Consider the following 17,188-nt stretch of genomic DNA (forward strand, 5'->3'; position numbering starts at 1 on the left):
CTTACCACTGCCAGGACTACCAATGCAGAAAACTGTCCCTTAGCCTGAAGTCAATTTATTATTAGTTTTTACCCTCCTCAGGGACAGATTAGAATTGAAGTGATAGAAGGGGGCAAAAAAAATTATCCTTTCCCTTGTTGTCAAGAAAAATCAACCTAGTATTATTTAAAAAGAAGTAGTTGAATAAATACAACATGCATATAACATTTCAAACATCTAAATACCAAATATATCAAGCTGCATTCAAAAATCTATTAAAATTCCTCTTGAGAAGGAATGAGATTTGACACTTTCTAGTTTGTCTATATTTGGTTTTGCCCAAAAAGATAAACACGGCGAATTTAAGTGTTTAAACTTTATACAGAAAGTGCAACTGTCTGGCAGTTTCCATAGGCCTTAAAGAAATCAAGCTCGCTTTAAACTTAACAGAGCTTGGCCTTGCTGTCTTCTGATAACAGCAAAAAGTGCAACTGCAGGACAAGTGGGATCAGCAGAGATAGATTTCAGGAGCCTGTCTTCCCCCAGACATCTGCTTCTCGTGCTGGCAAATGCACATGAGCCAAAACACTGCAGGAGATGGCCAAGATCACCTATGCAGGGCTAACGAAGAGAACAGGATACTTAAGAGGACAGCAGCTGTCTACCTTGTGAAAGAAAGGCCCATTTTGATAGAAAAATATTGTAGAACAGTGGAAACAGCAACTGCATCTGCTAAATCTAAGGCTACTTGTATGAGTTAGCAAGCTACGAATGAAGAGAAACTAGGTTTTATGAAGTAGCATCCAGGAATATGTTTTCTAGCTTATCCTATGACTAACCATCAACTTTTGGTTTCGTTAGTGAAGTAGGAAGTTTGTTTTCCAACAAAAAATGCCCAGTGAGTGCGGCCCAGCCAGGCCGTGCGTCTCAATCTCAGTCTCGCCAGGCGTGATAAGGTATCTTCAAGCCAGCGCCGTCCCGGGTGGAGCATGAAAACCAGGTAACTCTTATCTGCCTGCTGGTTTTAAGCAGCATTGAGTGCTAACACCTAGAGAAAACCCTGGCACCTCCTGAAGCCGCCGCCGCCTGCGACGCCTCACTCGAGGGGCTGTGGAGGACGATGCCGTGAGGAGTGATGCTGCTCAGGGTTTACTGGGACTAAGAAAAGCGACACGGATTTACGACTATTTTTCTTCTAAAAGCGCTGTGCAACTCTAACCGCGCCCGATCTCTGGGCTTGAAACCATGGGGAGGCGGCGGGCAGGGCTCACTCCGCAGGGAGGGAACACACTGTGGGGGTCTCAGGAACGCACACTGGGGAAACCAACCCTGTCCTCGGGCTTTAACTCGCGGCGCTGGAAGGACGAGGGAGCGCCACCTTCCTCCCAACGCAGCCAGCAGCGGCAGCACCGCCGTTCTTGCCGGGGAACAGCGAATAAACCAAGAAGCGAATCCCACCCACCCGGGCGCGGGTCGCCCCTCACCGCCGGCCCCTCCCCCGCCCCGCCGCGCCCCGCCCCGCGCTGACGTGTGGCGCCGCCCCCGCGGCTCGCCGCTGCCGCCGCGACTTGAGGGCGCGCGCCCGGCTCCGCGCCTGCCCCGCGCCAGCACAGCGCCCGGCGCTCCGCTCCGCACCGCACCGCTCCCGGCCCCGCGCCTGCCTGCCCGCCTGCCCTCCCGCGCCTTGCCCCGGCCACCCGTGGAATTACCGCGCTGTAGCCGGGATCGCCCCTTTCCGCGCCCCGCAGGTAAGTCCACGATAAGGGCTTTTATTCCGCGAGAGCTGCGCGGGTCCGGGGAAAAGGGTGAACGGGGGATGCGTGGTGCCGAGCTAGAGAAGGAGGATGCGGAGATTTAAGTTTGGGCATCCCCTAACCCTGGGGTGCGGGCACGGCGCTGCGGCGGGGATCTCTCCCGTTGGCTGCGCGGCTGAGCGCGCAGGCGGCGCGGAAGGTGGCGGCCACCCCTGCGGGCACAGTGGCGGCTGCAGCCGGCCTTTGCTCACCCCCTACCCCGCTGTGTACTCGGGGCGCACGCCGGCAGCTCCCCAAACTGGCAACGCAGTGCCAGCGTTGCACCGGCCCCGGGAGAAAGCGCAAACCCGCCTTCCGCGGGGGCGGAGGGAAGCCCGGAGGGACCCGCAGAGCCGCGCCGGCTCCCCGCGCCCCGCGGGTGCTGGGACCTCAGCGCCTCGTTTGAACGGGAGAGGGAGGTCGGGGGGGATGTGAAATCTTCCTACCCCGTTTTTCTCTTCTGGTTTGCTTCCCCCTTCGCTGCGTACCTTTAATAATAATTAAAAGGGCGAGAGCGTGTGACCCCCCCCGCAGCGCTACCGCTCCCCACGCGCAAAGTCTGCGGGCGAGGAGCTGGGGGACAAAATGGTTGCACGTATGTTAAGAAGGAATGCAACAGGCCCCAGGTTTTCTCAGAACTGCCCCACTGGCTTTGGGAAGAAGAGCTGGGCGATAAGCCTCCTTGGCATTCCGAAGGTCCTTGCCTAGTTTTAATCAACTTTTCTGCTGTTTTCAGTTTATTAAGCGATTGTCTGCCCTCGTACGAGCACGGCAAATGCATTTAGAAATGGCTCGCAAATAAATATTACATCCACTTACTCCTTTGCACACCTCCTCTGTACGTTATTCTCACCCAGAAAACCGTTTCGCGAGTGCTAGCTGTTACCAGTCTTTTGTTTTACCAATTCCCTCCAACACAATTAGTGGGAGCTGCAACTTAGTTGATACAGGGAAGAAGCCAGAGTATCCCCATGCATTTCCCACCACTCGACGCTGCACTCCTGCTCCCCACCATCGGCCATGGCTTACAGCATCAGCACAGCTTTCTCGTTTTTGGAGGAGGGGGGAGAGACGGGGAGGGGGGGGAGTTGGTTCCTGCTTAGTTTTCAAGATCAGCCCCGTGGCAAATAAAAGCTCTGCTCTTGCACAGACAGCTGCCTTTCTGGCTCAGTCCTTCTCTTTGAGGTAGCCTAAATTTTCATCTCTCTGACCGCAAAGGGGTTTGAGCTCAAGCCTGGCGCAGCCAAAGTTGCAAGGAGTGTTGCAAAAGCGACGAGACGAGTGTGTGTAATTAACTAATTCGTGGAGTGCTGTTAGCCATGGGTTACTAATTGGGACTGAAGGCAACTCTCTTCCCTTCTTCAAGAGATCAATTCTGGTCGGTTAACAGTCCAGGGGAGTGTTTTCTACACCAGATTCGCACCAAAATGCAGAATTACTTTACAATTAAATGATATTCCTGTGAAAGAGACGTCAGCTGAATGCATTTTCTTGTTGCCACTTAAAAGATTTGTGTTTTGCATTTCTATGTAAATCCTCTACTTTTTTTTTTCTGCATATAGAAAAGAGGCTGCAAACGTTCAGACTTTAAAAAACCAATTCATTATCCTGACCCCAATTTCCTTGCCTAAAATATGCTGCCCAAAAAGATAGAAGCATCAATTATGTTCGCCATCTATTGCCTGGGGATATGGCGGCTTAATGAACATTTCTTTGAATTAGAGTGAAAAATGCATTTGTCAATTCAAGTGTACAAAGAAAAAGAATTATTAGCTATAAAATGGAAAGATCAGGCTGTGTTTTCCTTGTCGATACATGCCACACATTAGGTCATACTTAAGAGGTTTCAGTGCCCTTCCCTCCCTCCCTCAAAAAAATAACCAACCCACCCTCAAGTTTCCTTTAATTTATTCCAAACCCATACAATACAGCCCTGTTCAAGATCTGTTTTCAAATATTTCATAAACAAAAGCTATACCTGGCTTTATGGAAAGCCAATTATCTTAAAAAACGCTGAGGCTCTTCTAATCCTTCTATTCATGCTGCTATCAAGCTTTTCTATTTTCCTATCCACATTTAATCACTTCTGAAAGCTGTGTTTTTTTGCTGCCTTCCGTGCTTCTCCTAAATACCAGAAACAGTGACAACCCTTGGCATATATTTACCTTGCTAATTCTCTTTTTTTGTACGTTTCATACCTTTTTTTTTTTCACTGGAGGCAGTCCAGAGAAATACCGTAGTTCATACAATCAGCATTGGGGAATGAGAGTCTGTAAACTCTCTGAAAGAGTGACATTTTTTTATCATTATTATTATTTTCTTTAATTCTCTTCTTTGGAGACTACTTCTGTTTTTCTCAACAGGAGACTTTGTTGTAATTAAAGCAGAGAAAACTGGACAGCAGCAAAAACCATCTGACTTGTGGCTCTTAAAAGCACAGTTTTGGTAGCTCGTACCACCCCCCAGTGGGCAAAAAACTGTAGGAAACTCAGAGGAAGCTTTAATCTTCAGAAACAAAGTGTATACATTTTACAGCAAGAACAAAATAAAGATGTGTTTCTGGGTTGTTTGGGTTAGGGTTTTTTTCCCCCCCCCCCCTTTTCATTTTTCCTGTATAACCAATAGCTCAAAGTTGAAAGATGTTACGTAGGGCAGTGGTGACTAATAGAAGCAACTGCTGGAGTTTGCAAACTTTGCATTGCAATTATTGGAAGTGGAGTCAGTTGGTAGATGGCCATCTTTGTGTCCTTATAGAGGAAGGATGGATGCTAATGGCTAGTTATTTCACAAGTTTTTTTCCTTAATTACTTCAAAGTTCAGAAATGTACAGAAGAATTAATATGGGATTGCTTCTATTTATTTTTAATAAGGGACTAAATACCACTCAGGGCAGGCATCTTGAAAAGTGTTCAGTAAATATGTCATCAGAAGCTCTGCTCTTCCTTTCATGAGCTGTAAGAATTCAACCAATTTCACCACGTTTTTCAAGTCTCATTCTCTGAGGAGCAGATCTAGTTAGATGAGCAAACATCTGTTTGAAAAGGGAAAGAAGTAAAAGTACTGAAACTTCATCAAGTGTTTAAGTAATATTTTTACACGCCTAACATTTTATACCAGAAACTCTCTATCAAGTATAATTCCACCTAAGCTTGTCAAAAAGGAGGTGAAAAAAGTAGATTTTACTTTGAAACAATGGCAGCATTTGTTCTCTATTCTTTTATTTTAAGCACAGCGAGCTACCTCAGCAGCAGCTCTCAAAAGAAAACCTAGAAACCATAATTGGCTAAACTCAAAGAGCACTAAAACACCAAACAAAAAGCCATTGCAAAACACTCCCCCTCAAAGTGCTTTTTTTAACGTCCAACCTTTGCAGAAGCAGGAGCAGTCAAAACAAGAGTGAGTAGGAATTGTGTAATAGTCTGGATCTTTTCAACCTAGCATCTTCAAAACCAGGGAAAGGTTTAAAAGTAAACTTCAGAAGAGATCAACTCTTAGTTCATTTCCATCCTTCCTCTACAGCAAATACCGGTTTGGCTCATCTTAGGCATGGAGTCAAGCTTTTACTCAGAATCCATTTCTAAGTCAAATTCACTTGCATTTGAGGGAAGATCACATCCAAATTAGCATCTTTTAAGACAAGAGTTAGAACTAGGAAGAGAAAAGCCATATTGCTTTCAACTACTTCACAAGAAAGGGGGAGCAAATTTTCTACAAGCAAGTAAAACCTTCTCCAACAGAATTAAATAAAACCCCAAACCAACAAGTTTCACCAAAGCAGAGATAGAAGCTGACTGAAAGGGCTCACTCTCACTTTAACAAACTCCTCTGCATTCTTTACCCTTTGGAAAGACAGCTAGAGGACCTTCTGCTCGCCTAGCCCCAAACAAAAGACTGGGGCACCTTCCTGAAATATGATGATCGTGGAAATTGCAGCTCCTAGACAGGGTGCTTAGAAAGCATTTTGCTGTCACTATCAACTAACTCTGAGTAATACACTTAAAGAAAACAAAGTATGGGCATTGCTTTAAGTGTAGATTAGCAGTGTGATACTTTCCCCCCACCCCCCCCAACAAAAAGGAGGTGGTGAAGCTATTTGAAAGGCAGCAGGACCTTTGTATGCTAAAGTGGCAACATATGCGGTAGATAGGCTTGAAGGATTTTTAAAGATAAGTGCATTTCATGTTTCTGATAAACTTCAGATTATAAATAAATACGGAGGTAATTCTGGAATGTAAGTGCACTGGTGAAGGAAACCTGTTAGGCTTATCAAATAGCTATATTCTAATGTTAACTTCAAATGATACTCTTGTCATTTATAACCTAAAAACAGGCTGTTTCCCTTCCCCCTGTCACTTTGATGGTTAGAGAGAAGCCACTCCAGAGTTCCTGCTGGAGAACACTGGGGTAGATCAGAAATTCAAATAAGCATTGTGTGACCTCAAGTGAAGAAGGGCCTTGATTTTGAGTTTTGCCACAGCTTGGAAAGAAAAGATCTCTTTGGCAGCTCTTCTTGAAAACCTCCCAGCTTTCCAATGTACCAAAACTTTTTGTTGGGTTTTGTTTTCCCCGTTGGCTGCCTACAGGACAGGGCATGCAGCTGGACTCCACGCCTTCTAGTAAATACAATGTTCTTTTTTGGTACCTTTTTCTTGTCCAGTGCAAAAATTACTTTGAACCTTTGAAAATAAAGTGTCTCCCCTTGCTTAGCTGTAGCCTGGCGATAAGTCCAGGCGTGAGGCACACGCATTACCGCTATCTGCAGTAATACACTTGCTTACACAAGGTCCCAGGAAAAGTAATTTAACCAGGCAGTTCAGCAAAGTTCATGAAAACATTCAGCTTGGAATAAAGATAAGCAAAAAAAGAAAGCTGCTGCTCCATCATCCCAGTGTTCCTTGTGTTACCAAGAAAAAAAGAGTCGTTTTTGCATTTTAAAATTAATTTTAGTACAAGCTTTCTAAAGTCTGCTCTGTTCAAAAGTAATGGCTTCTTTCAAAACCATGTGTCCATGAAGCCTCCCAATTTGATGTTGCAGAAACCTGGACACAGTGACTGTACCAGTGGGGGTCACTTTTCTTTTCATCCTGCCGGATCAGCTATAATGACTTGATGTCAGGGAATATTTAGAGACAGCTCAAGAAGGGGAAAGTTGGAGCATGGCAGCAGGATTCCCTTCTTCTCTGTAGACAGATCACTGGAGCCTTTGATATGCAAAAACATTGTTTTCAGCTATGGCTTGAGATATAAAAGGGAAGTGCAAGATATCAAACAATCAAGACCTGAAGAAAACTATTCTAAGTTTAGAATAGGGAGTGGGGGGTATGCTCTTAATCCACATTTTTGAAACAGTGTCGTCTTCTCCAAAGAAACCTGCTTTTATTTTTCTCTCTCTTGTTTTCATGTAATTTTGAGAGAAGGGATGTAAAAAAAAAATCATTCCAAGAACTTAATGAGCTTTAGTGCTTTCATTTTAATCCTACACATTACTGCTATTATAATAGCGGCAATAAATGAAGGGATGACTATCAAATGGAGCAGAGAGGAAACAGTTTATATGCTAGAAAGGTAAAAGAAATGAACGTACTTTCTCTTGTTTGTATGTATACATGTAATGAATGCATACTAGAGCTTCTCTTCTGCTTAATAGTGGTGTGGTTTTTAAAGTTCTAAAGAAAAAAGGAAGGGGGAGAGTTAAAGTACTTACAAATTATTATAGCCTTCAAAGGCCTATTTAAGAAATTTATATTCCTACTTGACAATATACTACCAGAAAATACCCTCCATCACAACTCACATTAGTTCCTAAGAGATACTGTTTTTTCCTGCAGCTCTTTATTTCAAAGCTTCCCTAAATAGAGCCTGAACTTCCTTCACCAAATACTACAGCAAGACAGACCAAGAAAACTGGACACTGCAAGAACATGGAGTCTTTCTGTTCCATTTTATGATGATTGCATAATCTACCCAAATTACATAAATTACCAAAAAAACCATGCATGCCCTTTATATATATTGTAAAACGTGTCCCTACAGATTGAGTTTTCACCTTAAATAAAGCATATGTTACAGTACTTATGCCACAGTGGGGGGAGGTTTCTCATTTTAAGTCACTGTTTTCGTTACACAACTGCTGAAAACAAGGTACAAAAACAAAGCTCAGATGAGCACGAAAGCAGCATCATGAGAGAAGAGGCTTTACCATTCCCTCACTAGACAGTCACACCACCTCTAAAGCGAGGGACTTGGGTTTTTTTCCCCCTCCCTAAACGGTCAACATGTTTCCCCATAAAAGTGCAGCATAATTGGTATCTGTGTCAATAATCTTGTATCATTGCATATTTTCTGTTGCTACAGGAGCATTACTGCTCTTATTTCATGTTGGACCTGCTTCAAATTGCAAAAGACAGTTTTAAACCAGAGGCTGTTTCTGTTCAGATCTAATATTTTAGGAAGGACCAGAAGCTACTCTAGTTAAGCTCTTAGAAAGACAGCTAAGCAAGCATTACTCAGCATGCTGTTCTTCGTAGCGTTTCAGTTCCGAGGATCATGCTCAATTCTCTGGACAATGTGCAGTCAGGAAAGGGAGAAGCAAGTAAACGTTAAGGATTTTGGTTTCATTTCAGATTTAACCTCTTCTGTTTCAGATGTGCTATCTACATGCCCTCAAGGAACAGACTTAGTATCTCAGCTGGATACTTTGTGCAACGGTGATATGAAGTAGCCCAAGTTAAAGATACCATTCATAACCAGTTATTAGTTAGACTTAGGTAACAGCAAGAGCTATGGCTGGTTTTGAGTTTGTTGTTTGGGTTTTTTTAATAAGAAAATAACATATAAATTGCTAATCTAAACCACCAATTCCAATGTGCAAAGTGGCAAATACAACAGCTTAAAAGTTCAGACTGCAAATAGAGTAGGTTTGATGGACAGGACCCACATGCTTCCCTGTTGTCAAAGAGTTGATACAGATGCCCAGCTAGTCCCCAGTTTAGAATCAGCATGTTGCAAATGTGAAGTATTAAATACAGTATTCTAGCAAAATCATTTCCTCTTTCATCCATTAACTACTGAATGCTAATTAGTTCCCTTTACATTTAAAACCGAGAGGAACATCATCTACCACTGTTTACTAAGAAGATAAAGCAAGCAACCGTCTAGGTCTCCTCCAAGGGGGCAAAACTAGCTTTTGTCATCAGGTGGGAAACCTAATTTACAACCAATTTGCTCCTCACTGTCAATTCAGTCTATTTGCTACTAAAAGAAAAGAAAACATAGCTCCAGCAAGAATGCAGTAACATAAGACTATAAAGCTCTCTATTTTTCTAAAAGAGCAGTATTTTGGGAAAACGAGATGTGCTAGTCATGTATACAGTAAGCATTACATGATTTATATAGGGGATGCAACAGAAACCTGAAAAGCAGAGTCCACCAGTTGTTATTAATTCCAGGTTTTTTTGTTTGTTTTTTTTCTTTCACAGGAAATCAGGAGTTCAAGGAAAGCTTTAAAAGGAGAGTTTTCTGGGACAGAAATCATATTCTTGTGGCTTTTTTTTTTAATGAAGAAAACCATCTGAATTGCCTAACCTTTTCTATGGTAGAGTAACTCACATTCTTGCAGCACAGGAGGAATTCTTTCCTGCATTACAAATTTGGAAGAGGTGTTAAAAAGTGAGAGTTGGAAAATGGTTCTTCCCAAGAGGCATGGATGTATGAGGATGTAGCTACTGTACAAAATTTATACTTGGATAATTCTGGACAGGAAAAAGCAGCCCCATTGCTGACCTCCTGACGAGGCTACCATCCTTCAAGCCTCAGCATAATGAATAGTTTCCATCACGCGGCGCTGAAGTTACCACCTCCGACTACTACGCTGCACAGAAGAGTTTGTAAGAGTTACAAAGAAGGTAATTCCTGCTAAAGGCATTAAACCAAACAAAAGAGGCTCTTCCATTCACAGACTTTACATGGGGATAAAAATAGAGGGAAGCTGAAGCTTTTCTACGCCCCAGCCTGGTGTGCTTATGTACCATGATAAATCTTGGTTGGAATGCTCATTGAGTATCGTGCCAGGAGCCAGGAAGCACACACCACCGAGAAGGAGCGCCTGAGTAAACACCATCGAGCAAAAAAACCCATCTCCATGGAGTAAACTGTAAGAGTGACTCGTGAGAAAGACATTCCTATACTGGATATCCTCAAGCACAAAATTTACTCATACCTTTAAATACGGTAGGATCAATATTAATTTGTTTTCCTTTTTGTGCCTCGGAGAATAAAGTTCAATTAATATATGAATCCACAAGAGAAAAGGTCGTGACACTGCTTAATGCATAGGTCATCTTGCAGAAGTTCTCACAACCCTAATTACAATGGTAATTGAATTATGTTGTCTTAAAAGCTATAAAAATGCTAATTATCTGAGCTCAGTGTACAAACACACTACCAATGCACGGTGCAATTTTAGTCTCAAGAGTTAATTTATATTATCCTGCCCTGCACAGTTTGAACTAATAAGATGGGAAAATGTGGTTAAACCTGCCAAATAGTCTCTTATTAGTGTACTGCTTAGCAAGAAGACTTTTGAGAAGGACAAATATTTAAACGTGAAATTAAGCATGTAATGAAATATTCCATCCAGTCAACTAGAAAGCCATAGCTCTACCAGCCACCTCAGGTTGTCAGCTGCCTACCAATTGTAACACTCGCCTCTCCAAACATTCCATCTCAAAAAACAGGACAAGTAGGCTGCACTGTTTGTAAGATGCACAAGATGACCTTAAGCTCTCTGAAAACCTTGGGGAAAAAAGTCCTCAGTTGGCCCTTGTTGTTTTGTCTGTATTTTATGCATTGCCAGTGGGACTTTTTGAACCTCCTGTCGCTAAACTTGTGGGTTTGGTAAGGGTTTTACAGTTCACTTAAGGGCTCCTGGGGTAGTTAGCTGGCTTAGGAATTACCTCTTATCTTTCAGATACAGAATGATTTACTTGAACTCTGGTGTGACTTCAGCTCTGTACTTCCTGCGAGCAAAGATTGTCTGTGCATGTGAAATGTGAGGAATCCTTAGAAAGAAGCCTTCCTGCTTAGGCAAAACAATTCGCAGATCAGACAGAGCTGATTATATTATTTTCTACTGCTATGCAGAATAACCTAGTAACTTAATTGAATGAGTACAAGAATTAGTAGTACAATTATCAATGTAAGGAAAAGAAAGTACATTGTGTCTACGAGCTTGAAGTTTGGTTTAATACATGTGTTTCAGATGTGTTCTGTAATGTTGAAGTTGAATTTTCATTGCAGTTTCTTCACTGATGATCTGGATAATTTTGTTTGTTTGGTTTTTTTAGATTGTTGAAGATCAGAACTGTATACAAATCTCATCATTCCTGACCATGATTAGTGTAACCTGGAGCATCTTCCTAGTTTGGACTAAAATAGGGCTGTTACTTGACATGGCACCTTGCTCTGTTAGTGCCAAACCATGCCCTTCAGTATGTCGCTGTGATGTGGGTTTCATATATTGTAATGATCGCGCTTTGACGTCTATTCCTACAGGAATCCCAGAGGATACTACTACCCTCTTCCTTCAGAACAATCAAATAAATAATGCTGGGATTCCTTCAGAACTGAAGAACTTGCTTAGGGTGGAAAGAATATATTTATACCACAACAGCCTAGATGAATTCCCCACTAACCTCCCTAAGTACGTTAAGGAACTGCACTTGCAGGAGAACAATATAAGGACCATCACTTATGATTCGCTTTCACAAATTCCTTATCTGGAAGAACTGCATTTGGATGATAATTCTGTTTCTGCTGTTAGCATCGAGGATGGAGCTTTCCGGGACAACATCTATCTCAGGCTTCTTTTTCTTTCTCGAAATCACCTTAGCACCATTCCCTGGGGTTTGCCTAAAACGATAGAAGAGCTACGCTTGGATGATAATCGTATTTCCACGATTTCAGAGCTGTCCCTTCAAGACCTTACAAATCTAAAACGGCTTGTTTTAGACGGAAATCTTCTAAATAACCATGGATTAGGAGACAAAGTCTTCATGAATCTAGTCAATCTTACGGAACTGTCGTTGGTCCGCAATTCGCTCACAGCCGCACCGGTAAATTTGCCAGGGACAAACCTAAGAAAGCTTTATCTCCAAGAAAACCACATCAACCGTGTGCCACCCAACGCTTTCTCTTACTTAAGGCAGTTGTGTCGACTAGATATGTCCAATAACAATCTCAGCAATTTACCTCAGGGTGTCTTTGATGATCTGGACAACATAACTCAACTTTTCCTTCGCAACAACCCTTGGCACTGCGGTTGCAAAATGAAATGGGTACGTGACTGGTTACAGTCGCTGCCTTTAAAAGTTAACGTACGTGGACTGATGTGTCAGGCACCGGAAAAAGTACGTGGAATGGCTATCAAAGACCTCAACGCCGAACTATTTGATTGTAACGACGACGGCACGATAAGCACCATCCAAATCACTACCGCGGTACCAAACACGTTATACCCGGCCCAGGGACACTGGCCGGTTTCTGTCACCAAACAACCGGACATCAAGTCTCCCAACCTAAATAAAAACTACAGGACCACAGCAAGCCCGGTACGCAAAATCATTACGATCTTCGTGAAATCCGTAAGCACGGAGACTATTCACATCTCGTGGAAAGTTGCACTACCAATGACTGCTTTGAGACTGAGCTGGCTCAAGATGGGTCACAGCCCTGCCTTTGGATCTATAACTGAAACGATAGTTACGGGCGACAGAAACGACTATTTGCTCACGGCTCTCGAACCAGAATCGCCGTACCGTGTGTGCATGGTTCCCATGGAAACCAGCAACATCTATCTCTCCGACGAAACGCCTGAATGCATCGAGACTGAGACGGCACCTCTTAAGATGTACAACCCTACCACCACCCTCAATCGGGAGCAGGAGAAAGAACCTTACAAAAACTCCAGCTTGCCCTTGGCCGCCATCATCGGCGGCGCGGTGGCGTTGGTGGCCATAGTGCTGCTGGCCCTGGTCTGCTGGTACGTCCACAGAAACGGGTCCCTCTTCTCCCGGAACTGCACCTACAGCAAGGGACACCGGAGAAAAGACGACTATGCCGAAGCGGGAACCAAGAAGGATAACTCCATCCTAGAAATCAGGGAGACTTCTTTCCAGATGATACCAATAACCAACGACCAAGTGTCCAAGGAGGAATTTGTAATACACACCATTTTCCCACCTAACGGCATGAATCTGTACAAGAACAGCCACAGTGAAAGCAGTAGTAACAGGAGCTACAGAGACAGTGGTATTCCAGATTCAGATCATTCACACTCATGATACTGAAGGACATGAAAGACTGGATTGGGTTTTGTTGTTTTTTTTGGTTTGGTTTTGTTTTTTAAAGAAAACGAGAAGAGACTGACTTAACAGTTGCTGTTCTACTGCAAAACACTGGATTAAGAGACTGACAAAGCAATGTACTGTACATTTGCCATATAATTTATATTTAAGAACTTTTTATTAAAAGTTTCAAATTTCAGGCTACTGCTGCGATTAATGTAGCGGGGATACCTGACCACAATTCTATATTTTAGTATTTTTTAGTAATTTGTACTGTATTTTCCTTGCTAATATTGAAGTTTCAGACCATTTAACTTTTGTGTTCTACTGAGTAAGATGACTTGTTGACTGTGAAAGTGAATTTTCTTGCCGTGTTGAGCAGTCAGAACATTCATCTGAGATCCTTGTAAGTGTAAGCACAGGCCATTTTTCACTTTGGTATCAATAAAATAATGTTGAACCTGGCAAATCAGGAAGATCCAAGAAGTGGTTGCAAAAACTCGCAGAACTTTCCTTGTTGGGTCTATTAAATCTGTAAAACCACAACGATATTCAATAAACAACAATCCGTGTAGTAATGGGCAATATCAGCTGTCTGGATATATCCATTCAACAATGGTGAAATCCAACTTAAAAAAAACCAACCCAATCGATGACATACATGAGACTGAGGCTTTTAATGAGTAAAAAAGCCAAACAACTGATCCCTGGAAGAAAGCATAATCAAATTCCTAACAAGGAATTGAAGCAAAAAAAAGCTCTAGGCTTAGAGGGGGTAGGTATGGTTTAGGGATAGATTTCTGGTTATCAAAGCCAGTGGTCTCCATATTACAGAGAAAACGATGGATGGTCACAGGCATTTGGTAGGCAAGGGCAGGAGGACAGAGGCAACACTTAGAAACTGCTTTGAAAGAACAAAAGATGAGAGTGCAGTTTCACAAGAAGAAGGAGCAGGAGAAAACGAACAGAAGCAATATAATAAGCAAGGTCTCCAAAACTTTAGCCAGGAAGGTAAGCAGCCAATTGGGGAACACAGCTATTTCAAAGCATATACTCAAAACAGGTTATACTGCCATTACAGTCAGGAATACTGCCCATTACTGCCACAGTTTTCCAGAAATTCCTTGAGAAATCTGTAAGGTTAACATGTTTCTTTCTGCCTTCCTGCTCAACTATGAGCTATTTCATGTTTAAACCCCAAGCCACTCTCTGTTGCCATAATCATTTGTTTCTTCAACTAAAAACCAAAGTGCATTGTACGCCCTTTGGCCAGTCTTGTGTGTGCCTTGATCCAACGCTACATGTATCAAGCTTTTAAAAACTTAAAGAAAAAAGAAAAGGAGAAAAAAAAAATAAAATACCCACTTTTTTCGTATGTAACTTTAACTATGAAAAATATTTGTTTTGTTGATGAATAAAGTTGCAAAGTTATTTCAAAGCAATGCTGCACCTCTGCAGTGCACTGAGAGGATGCTCGCTCAGAAGCTACTACTTCGCAGGTCACGAGCTTCACCTGTTCCTTCATTCAACTTGACAGTATCACAGTTGCAGGGTTTCTTTATTATTAAGTAGTTGGAAAACAAGTTTTCACAACTTTGAAGTGTAAACAATGAAAGGGAAGGAAGGCATGGAGTTGCAACCCTCTGAGACACCATTATTTGCAACAGAAACGGCAAATAAAAATATTGACTATTGTGGACTGTGTCTCAGGCAAGAAGAAATGTAAGCAAGCGCAATTCATTATGAGAATTTTAAGAGGTGCTCGGGCTGTCCATTAAGAGTGGTAAAGAATGGAAGATGACAAGAAAAAACGACAAACACTGCAATTAATGGTTTCAGCAGTCAGCCTGCAAACAACTGCACAGAGCCGAAACTTCAAGTAATGTGCGGCTCTTGTCATCCTCATTTTCTAGATGTGCCCAAGGAAGTTGCTCTCCAAAACCCCTGTGCCATGGTACTGTTCTCTCAACTTCACCTTCAAAATGCCTCCCACAGTTGCTGAGCAGTGGAGGAGTCCCAGATGGAGGAGCAGCACTGTGCTTCCCTACCAACATTACAGAAATCACATCCTCTGCTTCACATGGAGCATTGACTGGATCCACAGTGCCAAAAGTAACAGAAAAGAGCATGTTATGCTAAACAACTATGTGCTCAGCTCAGTGTAATGCACTAAAAAGGACTATTTTCCCATTAGGTAACAAATCTAGGGAAGGGGGAGGAAAGCAAGACTAGGCAGTGTGGAGCTTTGTTATGTTCTTGTGCAAAAAGGCATCCTGGGCTGCAAGAGTGAAAGAAAAAACAGCGCAGATGGAGAAGAAAAAGCTGGTTTTCATCTCAGCTAGCGTATAGAGACCCCTCAGATCAGAGATACATTTAATAGCTGAGTCACTAATAGACCACTAAAACAAAATTAAATGGGGTTTCCTGGATTTTCAAGCTGCTTACATGAAAACCTCTTTCCTAGTTGTGACCTGATCTAGGTGCACCTGCTTTAGCAGGGGAGTTGGACTAGATGATCTCTAGAGGTCCCTTCCAGCCCCTACCATTCTGTGATTCTAGCTGAGTCAGAATTTGTGTTGTGAAAAGAGTAAAATAACATGCAATGAGTACTCTTCTATACCACTTCTGAGGCACCTCAGCTGCAGGTAGCCTGGTACTGGTACATACCGTGTGATGTGTGGGTGATGCCACACACAGGCCATGTGGGCTATTAAAAAGTTGCTATTTGGGGAGATAATTCCATAGGAATCTTAAGTATGAGGACAATTCAGGTGAAATTTATGTACTGAGAGGCAGTTGTATCCAAATCCAAAGCAACTTCCTTGTTCAGCTTTACCAGAAAGAGCATGAAAACCTGGACAGGTGATTGTGTCCTCAGCAGAGAACCAGGCCACATTTGCAGGGAGAGCTGGTACCCTCCTACCACAGCTGATGTCAGTGAAAAAAAAGGCACATCCACACGTAGAAGGCCTTCCCTTAGGTTCTACAGCAACTTTTACGCATCGTGTATAATACTAAGATTGATTTGGCAAGTGAAAGATTGATTTCAAACTAAACTGTTGGGTTTTTTTCCTTGGTATATTTATACAAATTTCTATTCTGCTCCATGTCGTGCCTGGCTCTTCAAGCCTCTTCTACTTATCACAGCGCTGCAGTTACAGCATGCAATGCTCTCTTAGCACCACGCATAAATCCATTCTATTAGACAGTTATACACATAGGCAAATCGGATTACTACATTGAGCAGTTTACTCAACACATTTATCAAAATAACATTAATCCACGTTAAGTTTATCTCAAATAATTTTCGGGTTCTGCATTATTTCAGTGTATTGTTCAATATTTAATTGTGTTGCAAGGAGGGATTTTTTTTTCAGCGTTGCCTAAACTGATGTGCAGAGTTAATTTAATCAGCATCCTCCAGATTAAAATACTGTGCCAAGTACCTTTTACATTCTTTATTAGCATCCCATTTAAAAATTTATTTACATTGCTATCCTGAATTGCTCACAGTTCTGTTTTAAACTGAAAGCTGACTCCAAAAAAAAACCACTAGTACTTTGGAAACCATACTAATTTTGTCTCTTCTCAGTACTTTCCAGAACTACTTTTTCTTCATTTATAAACTATTATTTCCTAGCTTTGTACAAAAGCCTGAAATGCAACACTGTTGAGTTTTGGGGTTTTGTTTGTTTTGTTTGGTTTGTTTTTTTTTTTTCTCCTGGCTTTAAGAGTACCAAATTCAAAGTATTACGGTCTTGGAACACATTTCTTCTGCTAATGCACTAGCTAGCATGCAAGCTATATTGTGCCAATGCTGTACATATTGAATGTAGAGCAGCAAATGCAATAAAGCAAGAGCAAAAGTAATAAAGCCTTATTTGCTATTAAAATAATTTACTGATGACATAACGCACTAAAGCACGTATATAGACTTCTCTGCTAAGTAAGAGGATGCAATTTTGCATATTCACCAGCAGCTAAAGTTGGATGTGAGCTGGCAAATGCCATTTGCCTGGATTTTTCCAAACCACATTTGGGATAGTTTTAGACGGAGCCATAATTCACACAGAC

At 42.3% G+C, this 17,188-nt stretch overlaps 2 protein-coding genes across 3 annotated transcripts in view; one reads left to right on the plus strand and one right to left on the minus strand.

Annotated features, from left to right (window-relative positions):
* Nucleotides 1-17,188, minus strand: part of MACROD2 (mono-ADP ribosylhydrolase 2) — an 858,454-nt gene that overhangs the window by 743,896 nt on the left and 97,370 nt on the right. The gene's annotated exons all lie outside the window — the stretch shown is intronic.
* FLRT3 (fibronectin leucine rich transmembrane protein 3) lies at nt 1,568-16,988 on the plus strand. Its single transcript, XM_061989224.1, has 3 exons — nt 1,568-1,727; nt 9,251-10,001; nt 11,117-16,988. The coding sequence occupies exon 3, from the start codon at nt 11,162-11,164 to the stop codon at nt 13,109-13,111; it is 1,950 nt and encodes a 649-aa protein (XP_061845208.1). The 5' UTR covers nt 1,568-1,727; nt 9,251-10,001; nt 11,117-11,161; the 3' UTR covers nt 13,112-16,988.

This window comes from Colius striatus, chromosome 2 (genome assembly GCF_028858725.1).
Source record: "Colius striatus isolate bColStr4 chromosome 2, bColStr4.1.hap1, whole genome shotgun sequence".
In the NCBI taxonomy this organism is placed as follows: Eukaryota; Metazoa; Chordata; class Aves; order Coliiformes; family Coliidae; genus Colius; species Colius striatus.